This window comes from Chelonoidis abingdonii, chromosome 20 (assembly GCF_003597395.2).
Source record: "Chelonoidis abingdonii isolate Lonesome George chromosome 20, CheloAbing_2.0, whole genome shotgun sequence".
Lineage (NCBI taxonomy): Eukaryota > Metazoa > Chordata > Testudines > Testudinidae > Chelonoidis > Chelonoidis abingdonii.
The window spans coordinates 8,038,074-8,050,950 of record NC_133788.1 but is presented as its reverse complement, the minus strand read 5'-3'; the positions used below and the strand labels follow the sequence as shown (position 1 = coordinate 8,050,950).

Below are 12,877 nucleotides of genomic sequence, written 5' to 3'. Positions count from 1 at the left end.
TTGCCCCACAGCACTAGAGCCTTTTATGCCTTAGGAGGAGAATGCAAAGGAGGGGGCATGAGGCTTCCAGAGTTTCACCCATGCAGCAGAATGGGATCAAGCCACATGCCCTTCCTCCCCCCAAAACCAAGCAGCAGCTGCTTTTTGTAGGGCTAATGGACCTTCCTTATCGTTATGTCAGCACCAGACTCAGTGGTGGCCTTGATCCCATAACGGTTGAGGAAACATACCCAAAGCTTGGGGAGGCTCAGATCTGGTTCTGAACTTTGTGGCTCTGACCCATCTCTAACAGAACAAAGCCATGTCCGAAAGGGAATTTCCCTGGGTGATTTCTACGAGTTTAGTGGATTTTATACCTACTCAAGTGCCTGCATGCTTGATCAGAGCTTTGGTTGAGTTAGAGCAGTGGTTCTCAACATGTGACCCAGCTGTGTGCTAAAGGCTGCCCAGCCCATGTGGAGAGGTCTGGAGTCCCGACTGCCTGATTGGGCAGGGTCCAGGCTGCCGCCCGGCCTCACACAACAGGGGACAGTGTCCAGGGTCGGGGCTCCCCTGCCACCCAACCCAGCCTAGACCCGTGCCCAGGGCTCCACTGTTGGCCCCACTCTGTGGAGGGGTGTCTGAACAGGGGACGCTGGGCCCATAGTGATAAATAGGTTGAGAACCACTGAACTAGAGCATCTCTTAGAGAGAGATCCAGTCCGGTTTTACAGATTGCCAATGATGGAGACTCCACCATGTCCCTAGGCCTGAACGTGTCGTGTTCAGCTTCCAAGCACTGGATCCAGTTGTGGCTGAATTAAAGCGTCTGTCCTACCAGAAATCTCTTCCCCGCGTTAATTCCTGTAGATCTTTTAACCTTCTCTTTGCTAAACTAAGCAGATTGAGCTTCAGCCGTTTACTATCAGCCACTGTTTTCCTAGACCTCAAATCATTCTTTTAACTCTTTTCTGAACCCTTTCCTAGCCTGGTGTATTTGCTGATGTGCCACTCTAGCCCTGAACTAACATCATAATGGAGTTACACTAGAAAAGACTTTGCCTCTGTTTCACTAATTCATTTATCCTGGGTTTTAGGGCACTAATTGCTCCACAATAACATCCCTGCCTCTCTCTCAGAATGGGGCAGCTTTGTTTCCATAAAGCATAATTTCCCCCTAAGGTGGGAAGGTGCAATCACTGTCTGGTGTGCAAAGGGTTAATCACCTGACTTTAAACAGCCTGATAATGGAGCAGAGCCTACAGCAAACAGGCTCCGTGAGGGACTGTTTGAACGTGCATGTATCACTTTAGGAATTATGGGTAATATGGGACTTGGGCACTTGGGAAAATTTTACCCCATTTCTTGTGATTTTGCCCCTGCTCTTCAGGAACACCTGCCGGGGGGGAGGGGGAGATCTTTCATCCCAGCTGTGACGGTGCCTGCAGACCTAACACGTAGGTAAACCAAGGCACAAAGACACCTGATAGGTTCCACAGTGAAACAGAAGCCAGGAGTCATGGCTGCCACTCAGTACCCCACACCCAGATGACGACACAGAGTACAAGGAACTTCCTGGGCTGGTGAACAGTCGGTGAACTCTAGCTCACCCGCCCCCACCCAGTTTGCACAGGCGCTACAGGGAACTGCTTTAAGAGTGACTTTTGAGAAGGTACAATCACTTTCCACCTTGGAGGGGCCAGATCTGAACAGTGGAGGGGGGTATTCAGCTAAAAACAGTCAAAAATATTTGTTGTATTTGTTATGAACAGCAGGTGAATGAAACCCAGCTCTTCTGACTCCCAATCCTATGCTTCAGCCATAAAGCCATCCTTTTCCAGAAAAAGAACAATTTAAAGGCATTAGAATTTACTATTGATAAATGAATAGCAGTAAATTAATGCTATTTGAGACAAATACAGCTTCTTGACTTGGTTAACTGAGTTATGACCATTAATTGTTCTTTTAAAAAAACATAGCATTGCAAATAGCAATACAACTTCCAGTAAGATTTTAAGCTAATCAACTTATTGATGGCTGAGACCAGCCTTTATAATGCCAAATACATGTGTGTGTCTAGGTTGAAATCCTAGTGACAGAAATACAACACAGCAACCAAATAAAACATGAGACGGTTTCTCCTCCCTTAAATAATGTTAGGGGGAAAAAACAGTTATTCCTGCTTAAAGGATATTTTATTTTGACAGAGCGGAAATAGCTGGTAGGAGACCTTAGCTACTGTCCTAGGGAGGATAGCAGTAAATTAAAGATCTGAACTGGGATTTCGATATTAAAATAGAGCTGGTTAGTTAGAACGTCCCCGCGGAAGCTGGAGGTGGAACAGTCACCAGCCAAGAGGAAGAGTGTGGGATTGTCCTGGCTCATCTCCCTGACTCCAGGTTGGGTGGCATACATCACACAGGATGTCCAGGGAGGCTGACGAAGCTGCTCTGGGGCGAGCCTCGCCTCTTTAAATAAAGGCTCGGAAAGGCTGTGGTTTTATTACTGACGTATTCCCTAGTGGAGCTGGCAGAACTGTTTTTCCCAGACATGTGCCCTGTCCTTACTCAGTTTAACTGTGAATGCCTCATAGCTGAAGGACAAAATATCCTTCCAATTTAGGGCTCCCATGTCAAAGACATAACTTCTAGATGATGGTGCTGAGAATAAGGCTTGTTCTGTGCAAATCTGCATTTGGAATAAATAGCAGCCTTTTGGAATCTCACACAAAGCACAATCCATCCTGCAGCACTGACTGTTAATCAAATCCAATTCATGAGGGCCTTTTGCAGGACAGACTTCAACCAGGGAGCACAGATAAATCCACAGGAATGGAAGCATGGCAACAGCATGGAGCGAGCTAGCAAGAACTAACATTTAAATAGTAAGGTAATAAGCAAACATAAGGACCTTGGAACTTGATCCTGCAAAGTCTATGAAGCTGCTTAGCAAATTGCAGGATCAGGCCCATAAGCAGTCATGAGATTTCCAAACCTTGGGTGACCTTGGCTAAGTCACTTAGGGTGAGATTTCCAAAAGCCCTCACTGCTGGTCTAATTCTGCTCCAGCTGAAGTTAGGATAAAACTCTCATTGACTTCAATGGAAGCCAAGTTCGGCCAACACTGAGAGCTTTTGGAAACTCCCTTCATACCTGTGGCCCAAGTTTTCCATCTGCACAAACAGGATAACAAGATTTATGTATGTCACAGGGGTGTTAGGAGTCTCATGTCCTTAATATTCGTTAAATGCTTGGAGAGCCTTAGACTGCAGGCAGGCACCACAGACCTGCAAAGTGCTGTTACTAGTCCACCAAATCAATATATTGCCAATTAATTTCTACTGGGTGTTGTTCCAAGTGAATCCCAGCTACAGCATTTACACACCTCTCTGCTGGCTAGGACTGTTATAAAGCTGTCTGATAAAACATGGTTATATAATCTTGGCTCTCACTTGCTGTCTGAGTACATAGCCTTTCCAGACCCACATGTAATATAAACGCACTTCAGACCATTTCTTCAATTTATGGGCTAGTATTGATCCACATGGATGTTCACATTTATTTGTATAATGCTCTTAAGTTCATCCTCCCACTCATAATGTATTAAGCAGGGACATTATTATATATTACAGACAGTTCATTTTTCTAAATAGACTTTTAAGCCACTCTTGCAATTGTCTATGTCAATTAAAAAGTTTTATTAAAAATAATTTGATGTTATTTTATGTTCTCTTTCCTATGCTTCACTTGGGGTGAGGGTTGTTTGTTTTTCGTTTTGCTTTTAAACTGCATCTTAGAAATTATTTCCATGTTAATTTGTTGTTGTTTTTTTGTGGGGGTTTTTTGTTTTGTTTTGCTCTGAGACAGTGTCTCGAACTACAGCAGTGTCTCTGCAAAAAACAAACAAACAATGTAAGATCCAGTCATACAAGGCAGACTGCAGACACCTGAAAATCTATTCAAAAGCTACAGGATCCTACTCTCCCATTGAAATCAAGGCAAATTTTAAAGGGGTTAAAGAGGGAGCAGGATCATGCCTTTAGCTCCTGGTTTAAACACAAAATATTTAGAGGAAGAATAGGGATAGTCCAGAGATTAGGGAACTAGCCAGGGACCTTGGAGGCCTAGATTTGAATCCCTGCTCTACCACAGGCTTCCTGTATGACCTGGGCAAATCGATTAGTCTCTCTGTGCCTCAGGTCCCCATCTGTAAAATGGGGATGGATAACAGCAATGCCCTGCCTCACAAGAGTGTGGGAGGGTAAATACAATAGATTGTGAGGTTCTCAAGTACTACAGTAATGGGGACTGTAAAAGTATCTTAGACAGACATACACAGGCATTTGTTCTGCATTCATACAGCACCTAGCACAATGGAGTCCTGGTCACTGGTTGGGGCTACCAGGTGCTACCATAACACACAGAAATAATGTGCTTAACTTTCATCAGTATTCACCAAAGCCTTTAAGCACATGCTTAGCTTCAAGCTTAAGTTCTTTGCTGAATTAGGGCCTTAATGTGTAGAAATACTGGGCTTGATTCTTCACTTACTCACGTTTGTGTAAGTGAGAAAGAACCTTACATGGAGTTACATTGCCGTAAAACTCTGAGGGACAGAAGAATCAGGACCTGCATTGTATGGGGGACCGTCTAGTGAAAAACGCACAGGACTGGATTCCAGTCCAAACTCTGCCACGGACCTGCCATGTGACCTTGGGCAAGTTCTGTAACCCCTCTGTGTCTCTGTTTCCCCACCTGTAAAACATACCTATTATTAACCTCTCTTCCACCCAAGGATCAATATGTTTCCAGATCCTTGGGTGGAAGAAGTGGACACAGTTCAAAATGTCTTCATACCTTTTTCCCCCTCCCCTCATCTCAAAGTGATACTTGTGTGTATGTGATGAATGGCTAGTTTTCTGGGGCTAAGTCAGGCAGAGGTAGATGGGGCTTTGTGTGTGTAGCGAGTGACTTCCTATTACTAAACAAAGCCAGTGGGAACTCTGGATGGTAAAACTGGCCAATTGGCAGCCCATTCATGAGCTCTCGCTGAGCTCCAGTCACAATTCCTTAGGATTTCAGGGCACCAATGGAATTCTATGAAGGTTTCACCAAACTGACGTTCAAAAGGAAGATAAGGGAGAATATACAGCTCTTTCCCTTGCAGCAAGAAAGAAAAAACAGTCTGGAGTTGGAGTTAGGCTTTTAAATGGACTTGTGAACACCCCAGGCTGTCCAGTGCAATCTGAAAAGCTGTTTTGACACACACACACCCCAGCCCCCTGAAGGAAAGATGCTTTGACAGCATAGACTCACCATTAGTATGTCAGCTGTGATTGCCCAGTTTGAAAACAGAAGAGTTTCTCCGATAAAAATGCAAATCTGTCATAACAAAACACAGACAAAGGACAAAGTTTAGTCACACAAAACTCAAGGGGGGGTAGGGGTGGGAAATCATCTGCCACACAGACTTTCCTATACGGTTTGTTTATTTCAAACTAATTGCAAGGCTTCTACCTACAATAAGTCCCTGGTTAATGTTCAGAACTGAACATATTACCAATATATAGATTTTTATCTGAACTGAGGGCTTGGACCAGGTCTCCTTTCGCAAACATTGTTTAAAATCTAGAGAACAGTTAGGCAAAAGGCTGACGCTTTCAGTGACAGATTAACATGAGCCATCAATATGAATGTATATCACGGTGGATTCCTGGTTTCAGAACATGAAGTCACATAGACCAACCAGAAAAGGAACAATGTTTGTGTTAAATGGAACTCCCTGGGGGACACAAGTCAGTTGCTTCACTAGAAATTAGCTTAAGTATTAAAGGTCATATAGCAAAGTGGGAATGAATTTCTCTAACCACAGAACAGGCGTATCAGTGCAAGATTCCCTCAGTATAATATGAGGTCTCCCTCCCTTCTCTGGAATGAACATACATCTAGGAACCAGTAGTAATAGTTTAGGCTCCAATTCACCGAAGCACTAAGTGATGCTTAGCTTTAAGTACATGCTTGAGCCTAGCCCCATTCAACAAAGCACATGGCACATGCTAGGTAGAACTGGCGCTTTAGTCTCTATAGCTAATTCAGTCTTTGGCCTCTTGCCGAGAACCAACAAGAATAACTAACTTATTTCAAAACTACATGTAATTGTTTTGAACACCCGAGAAATAAAGGTGAAATGTCTTAAATGGGATTCATTGTTCCTTTTAACTTTATACTTTGTGCTTTGATACCATCTGTTTGTAGGATGATATGGCTCAACTCAACAGGAGTACACACCATTCTGATAGGCTTGTGATGACCCAAAACTCCTCAAATCAAGAACGTAGGGAAAGCCACGAGTGTCATAATACGCCATCTCAGGAGCTTTTTTTTGCTCTCTCATACTGTTCATTTTTTTGACACTCTACCTAAAAGAAACACTTCTCCTGAATTCAGTCCTGGTGACAACTTGGGAGACTTCAAGCTCTCAATTTATTTTTAATTCACTTCTTCAGTATCCTCTCAGGTCTGGTTACCGATTCCACTTCTAACTGCCACATTTCTCCATCCTACTCCTTGACCTCATTACCTTCAAATGGGGTACAATTCGTTTTTGGGATGAAACTGGCTATGGGGGATACTTCTGAAGTACATTGTTTGCCCTGTCCCTGTGAGTTCTGAGGGCCTCTGAGAGGGGATGAAAGCTTTAGCAACATGCCCACTGGAATGAATTGGGTTAATTTATTTTGATTGTCTTAGGGGTGAGCAAACTTTTTGGCTCAAGGGCCACATCTGGGTATGGAAATTCTATGGTGGGCCAGGAATGCTCACAAAATTGGGGTGTGAGAGAGGGTGAGGGCTCTGGCTAGGGGTGCAGGCTCCAGGGTGGGGCCAGATATGAGGAGTTCAAGGTGCGAAAGAGGGCTCCAGGCTGGGGGTGCAGGCTCAGCAGTGGGGCTGAGCGTGCAGGAAGGTGCTCTGGGCTGGGACCGGGCGGTTCTGAGGGTGGGAGGGGGATCAGGGCTGGGATGAGGGGGAATGGGGGTGGCTCAGGAGTGCAGGCTCCAGGCAACGCTTACATCAAGCTTATTCCAGTTAATTGAGTGCTGGACATCTTCCTAGACAGGAAATTGTAGTGCAACTTTTTGTTTGTTTCATTTAAAATCAAACCCTACATCCCTGGATTGATTGCGTTCTGGTCACGGAAAGCAACATTTTGACTTTCTGATGTTACCCTACTCCCACCTTCCTGCTCAGGCCTAAAAATACACACCTAGCTTCTCTGTCCTGCAGAAAAACACAAGGGCTTTAGGGTTTAATGTAACTGGGATCTGTTTCACTGCCCAGGATTTCGATTCTCCCGTGTTAAAAGCAAGATCCAGACCTGGGACTGGACTGTGATAGCAGTCCCTCCCCTAGGCCAGCCTGCACACTGAGGGAATGAAGAGAAGTGAAGGATTCTGCATGAGAGGGTTATGAGCCAGTCTGAAGCGTACCTGGTCACACTTTACTACAGGATAGCGCTATTGCAATTGCTGTGTAATCACAGACACTGGCCAGAAAACAAGAATTCTACTTTGTGAAAAACTCTGAGGTTTCAATTTTCATTTTTGTTCTGTATCAGAGTGAAAACAAAACTTTTCAAAGCTTTGACATGCCCACGCACCCACCCCAGAGGTTAGGGCACTTGCCTGGGATGTGGGAGACACAGACACTCAGGATAAGCGGTATCTAGGTTCTAAGTTCTGTTCTGCCTGATTCAGATGAGGGACTTGAATTTGGGTCTCCCACATCCCCCGCAAGTGCGCTACCCCTGCAGGTTATTGGCTAGACTGAAATCTCCATCTCTCTTCACTACCATGCTAGACCATGTCTGTGCCAAGTTTTGGTTTTGACCAATTAGTGTTTCCAATGGGAAAAACATGTCACTGAAAAACTCCCAACCATCTCTAGTAATCACACACTTCTCACTGTGTAATTATCACTAATTCTTTCAAATGTCCAGTGAACTGCATGACTGATTTACTTACTACCCCTTTGGGAGTCTCGTCATTAGGCATTACCCCATTGTTTCCTTGTATCCCCATCTGTCTGCATCCACCTGTTGTCTCATACTTAGACAGTAATCTCTGTGGGGCAGGGACCATCTTTTTGTTCTGTTTGTACAGTGCCTAGCACCATGACCCCCCGGTTCACTACTAGGGCTCCTAGAGCTTACGGTAATAAAAATAGATAATAATACAGTGTATCTGGTCTGTTATTCTCAATCAAGAGGCAAACCATCCAGTCTCATGAATTAAATGGTAATTATAGGTTTCAGAAAGGATGGCCTCAGTGCAACTGACATTTAATTACATTGTAATTACAGAACTTTCATAATAAAAGTGACTGCCATTTCCCGGTACTGGCATTCTGGACTAAGGCAATGCCCTTACCTGGCTAAAGCGGAACAAAGGAGGAGAACGATGGATTTCTGCATGTGAGCTATATCCCTGTATCTAATCTACAGCACTTCTTGGTGAGATTTTGATGGGAAAAGTGAAAACGGTACAATGCCATTTTGCCCCCAAACAGAGCATGGTAATGCTGAGATGGCAGTGAGCAAAAGAAAGAAGGTCAAGCAGAAGAGAAGCACGCACAAACCAGTGTCTCAGCCCCACTGCATGGAAGGATGCACATCGATCTGCTAAGAAGCTCGGTGGAGAGGGCAAACACGAGATTCAGAGAATGCACAATACTTACATAGGCTCCCACAATACTGCTCTTGGCAGCAACAAAGATCAGACAGATGAAGATGGCTGACCCTAACATGCCGACAGCACACACCAGGGGGTCAGCTCGCTGGGTTTTTAACCGGCACCATTTGGTTGCCCCAGCCCCGGTGATCACGCCCAGAAAACCAGTGAAGCACGTGATTGCTCCGAAGATCAAACTATTAAAACAAAATATTGAGAGAGTTATTTGTTCACTGATGCACTCATGTGGACAAGCTGTAGTCACAAACAAATAGGGAAAATACAGGGTGATCAGATCTCAACTGGCTTTGTGGGTTTAAGAAATACAGTCTTTGTCACTGTCAATTTTCCTGGAAGAAAAGAGAGGCATATTAGGTGCAATTCACCCCAGCTCAAAGGGCTATGGGCCTAAATGGGACTTGGGAGGTGCACGGGGCCTTTGGCTGGCTCTCTGAACAGGGGTGAATTTCATATGAAGTGCACTTGACTAAGTCTGCCTTATGCATCTGGTTGTTAAGCAGAAGTACAGCAGGGCAAATTCTCAGTGTTGTCAATTCTCATGATTTCATTGCAAGTCTTGTGATATTAGATGCTATTCTCAAAGCCTCAGCTCCCAGATTCATTTGATCAGGGAAAAAGTTTCTAGCTTGCATGTCTGCGGAGAAAATCTTGAGATTTTAACATGTGCTAGGCCTGAACGCAGCAGAACATTGTTCCGGTACTTATAAAGAAACAAAATGGCATCCTCCACACAACATGACCTCACACACTCAAGGTCATATCGGCAGGGGCAGGGTAACACTGGCAGGGATGGAATAACTGCACTTACAAAATCATAACTGCACCCTACATCCTAATAGCTCAAAAAATAAGGCAAATAAAACAATCTCTAAATGATCATTTGAACAAATTCTCCTGATTTTTTGACTCACTTTTTGAATGCTTGGTATTGGCAACACTGAAAAATCTGTAACTTGTTTTCTAGCTAGCAACCTGTGGCAAACTCCTGGACTACTGAGGAACTGGGAATGCCATGGTGACAATAAAAACTAGAAGGCTGCTTGTTCCAAAACTGGTTGCCAAACCATGTCTGCAAAGTCTGCATGGGAGAATTTTGGAAACTGTCATGTCTGCATGTGGGGAAGAATGGAATAGATGTCCATTGTGGGGAGCCAGCAGGGGCCTTGTACACAGTTAGTCTGATGCAAAGTTCAGAGTAGAACAGGAGAGCAGCTTATTTCAGACACAAGCTACAACAGAAAGTTCTGCACTAAGCTCTGTGAGGGCAGAGTGGGCACGCCCAGCAGCCTCACAGCACTTCTGGATCTGCTCTTAATTCCAGCCTGCAATCTTTACCACTGCCTCTGCCTATCAACAGGTTATCTTCTAGCTCCCTCTAATGTACAGTATTCAACTGGCAGCAGCCATTGCTGGTGAGCTGGGTGCAACTTAAGTGGCCAGTTTTGAAAATATAGCCCTAAGAGTCCAGTGCCAAAGCCGCTTTCTTATTCTGTCTCTTGTCCTATTATGGGGTTGGTGGGTGGAGCTGGGACCAGTGAAGCTTTACAATGGTATCATGCAAGGAACTCTGTCTCAACTTGGAACGGGGAGGGAGTGGATAGTATATTAAATGCCCCCTTCAAGCTCAAACATGGCCACATTATGGCATGAGAAACAAGCAAGCAACAGGTTGATGACGGATTAGGAACCACTACTCCATTGGAGCCCTCAGCTCCTCCTCCTACACTGTGGGTTGAATGTGTCATACAAGTAATAGGCAGAGTGGGAGCTAAGGAGCATAAAGGGAGTTAGACACGCAAAGCTCATTGAATTTCAATAGGAGTCAGGTTCCTAACTCCCTTTGGTCCTTGTGAAATCCCATCCAACCTGATTCCTCTGCTGCAGCACTACACATTTGCTATTTAGTTGTCAAAATGTAAAGGCGTGTCTGTTCATCGCCCAGGTGTTCTGCATCTTGCATGCGTGATCTGGAATACAACAATCTTTGCAGTAATGGCAATGGAGCTTCAAGATAGCTAAAACTGTAGGAGGAGAAAACCTCTCTTTATGAACTAGAGATGGGCAGGCTGTTGGGGCTGCTTTCTCCACTAGCGACATTTTTGCAGGATGGCCTGAGTCTGCTGGATTAACCACTCTTGGCAGTTAATTTGTGACATATTATCATCTTAGGAAAATCCACCTGTCTAAACTTTGTTTCCTATAGCCAGTACAAAGTCAAAAAGCTGGCAACAGGATGCTTTCCTACAATTTTAACCCAGCCATAGCAATGCTTTCATCACCTTCTGAGCACCTTTCATGCAAAATGTAACCGGGTACAACATAAAGCAACGTTCCATCAATGGTGCTGAAAGAAGAGACCCAGGTGCAACGTGTAGCAACACAGAATGGAGCAAGAGCCTTCTGTGATACATTAGCAAAGCCAGTAGGACCCAAACCTTACTTTTCTTCCCGTCATCACAGCTCTCATGCTCTCCCCTACTGCCATGATGGATGTAGTAACAAAGTACTGGCTCTTAAAGGACCAGAGGACAACGGGGACCAGGTGGGGCAATCCTTAAGTAAGATTAGTGAAAGAGGCACCTCAGGCTGTTAGAGATTTCATGGCACATGTTAAGGGTATTAACTAGAGCTGATCAATAATTTTCCACCTTTTTAAAAATTAAAATTGCAACATATGTGAAAAATATTCCATTTTCATTCAAAATTCTCATTTTTTTGTTGAAAAACTGAACTAGTTTTCAAATTTTAATTTAAAACTTTCAGTTGCTGAAAAATCTTCAGGTTTTTATTTCCCAAAAAACTTGAGAAAGTCAAGAGATTTGGAAAAATTATTTTTTTTTATTTTTGTCACAATGTTCTGTATGGGGGAAAAAATAATGATTTCCCAATCAACTCTCACATTAACTCTGGTGTGATGGCCTACTTCCAACTCTGGTAACTGTGTTCTTAATACCCAAGTTACCCCTGCAACTTGGCAGTTCTTCACTGTTTTTTTAAACAACAGGTTAGACAAACACTTGTCAGGGATGGTCTTGATAATATTTAGTCCTGCCTCAGTGAAAGGGACCGGACTAGATAACTAGGACTTTCAGTTCTGCACTTCTATTACTTTATTCTTCCCAAATAGTGTGCTATAATGTAGTCCTACTGTTGCAATCTACTTCAGAAGCAGCTGCAAGTTTGTAGCACGTGAGCGATACCAGCACACACGTGCCATCAAGTGCTTAGGGATATCTTCAGGATGAAAGGTAATTATTAATACTGCTCTCCAGTATTAAGCTACTCCAGCATGGCAGGAAAGTTTATTCACTCTGATATCCTCAGACCTTATTTCTTTATTGCCTTAGGGTCAGCACTACAGTAACATTAAAGAGAAACTTTCACCCTGGGGCAAGTTCAAACCCAGCGCCTTTATATGAAAACAGTAACAGGCAAAACCAGTTTTTGATACTTTCCCTGCAAGTCTGGGATCTCTCTTCAACTCATAAAGGACCCCCAAAGCCCTTCATCTAATCAAAGTTCCTCCTTTGGCAGCCTGTTTACAGCACGTGGTGCATCAGGCAGAGGAGCGGTGCACCAACCACAGGGGCTGAGGATATGGCCACAAGGGCAGTCCCTTGCTGGCTGCTCTTCCTCCAGGAGCCAAACTGAGTCCTGAACTTTTGGCCACCACGCCAGCCCAATCCCTGCTATCGCTGAAGAAATGTGAGCCGTGGTAAGATCCTCCTCTCTCACCATGGCAACCATCTCCTGCTGGATCCTACAGTGAGGTTATGACATCACAGTGTACAGCATTCCATGGAAAGATCTCCAAGCACTAGATCCACACAAATCAAACGAACGGCTTAGCCCCACTGCAGACGTGGTACATCCACATTACAGATGTTGAATTTCAGGCATAGAGAAGCCCCATCTCCAAGTAACATCGTGCTGGGAATTAGTGGCCATATCATAAGCATCTTTCCCAAATCTGGATCTTAGCGTCCAAAAATCTGGGTGCCTAGCATGAACCTCCAAGCTTAATTACCAGCTTGGATCTTATCTCGCTGCCACCAGACAGGAATTACAGCGCCTGCCTCGCTCTGGTCCCCCAAACTTTCCCTGGAGGGACCCCAAGACTCAGGGACTCTGAGTCTCACAACAAAGGGAAAT

At 44.4% G+C, this 12,877-nt stretch overlaps 1 protein-coding gene across 1 annotated transcript in view; it reads right to left on the bottom strand.

Annotated features, from left to right (window-relative positions):
* Positions 1–12,877, bottom strand: part of LOC116828607 (SPNS lysolipid transporter 2, sphingosine-1-phosphate) — a 166,484-nt gene that overhangs the window by 30,967 nt on the left and 122,640 nt on the right. The window contains exons 8-9 of the mRNA XM_032786962.1: positions 8,712–8,901; positions 5,295–5,360 (exon numbers count right to left, since the gene is read on the bottom strand). Of these exons, the coding sequence (XP_032642853.1) occupies positions 5,295–5,360; positions 8,712–8,901 (256 nt within the window). The remainder of the gene's footprint in view (positions 1–5,294; positions 5,361–8,711; positions 8,902–12,877) is intronic.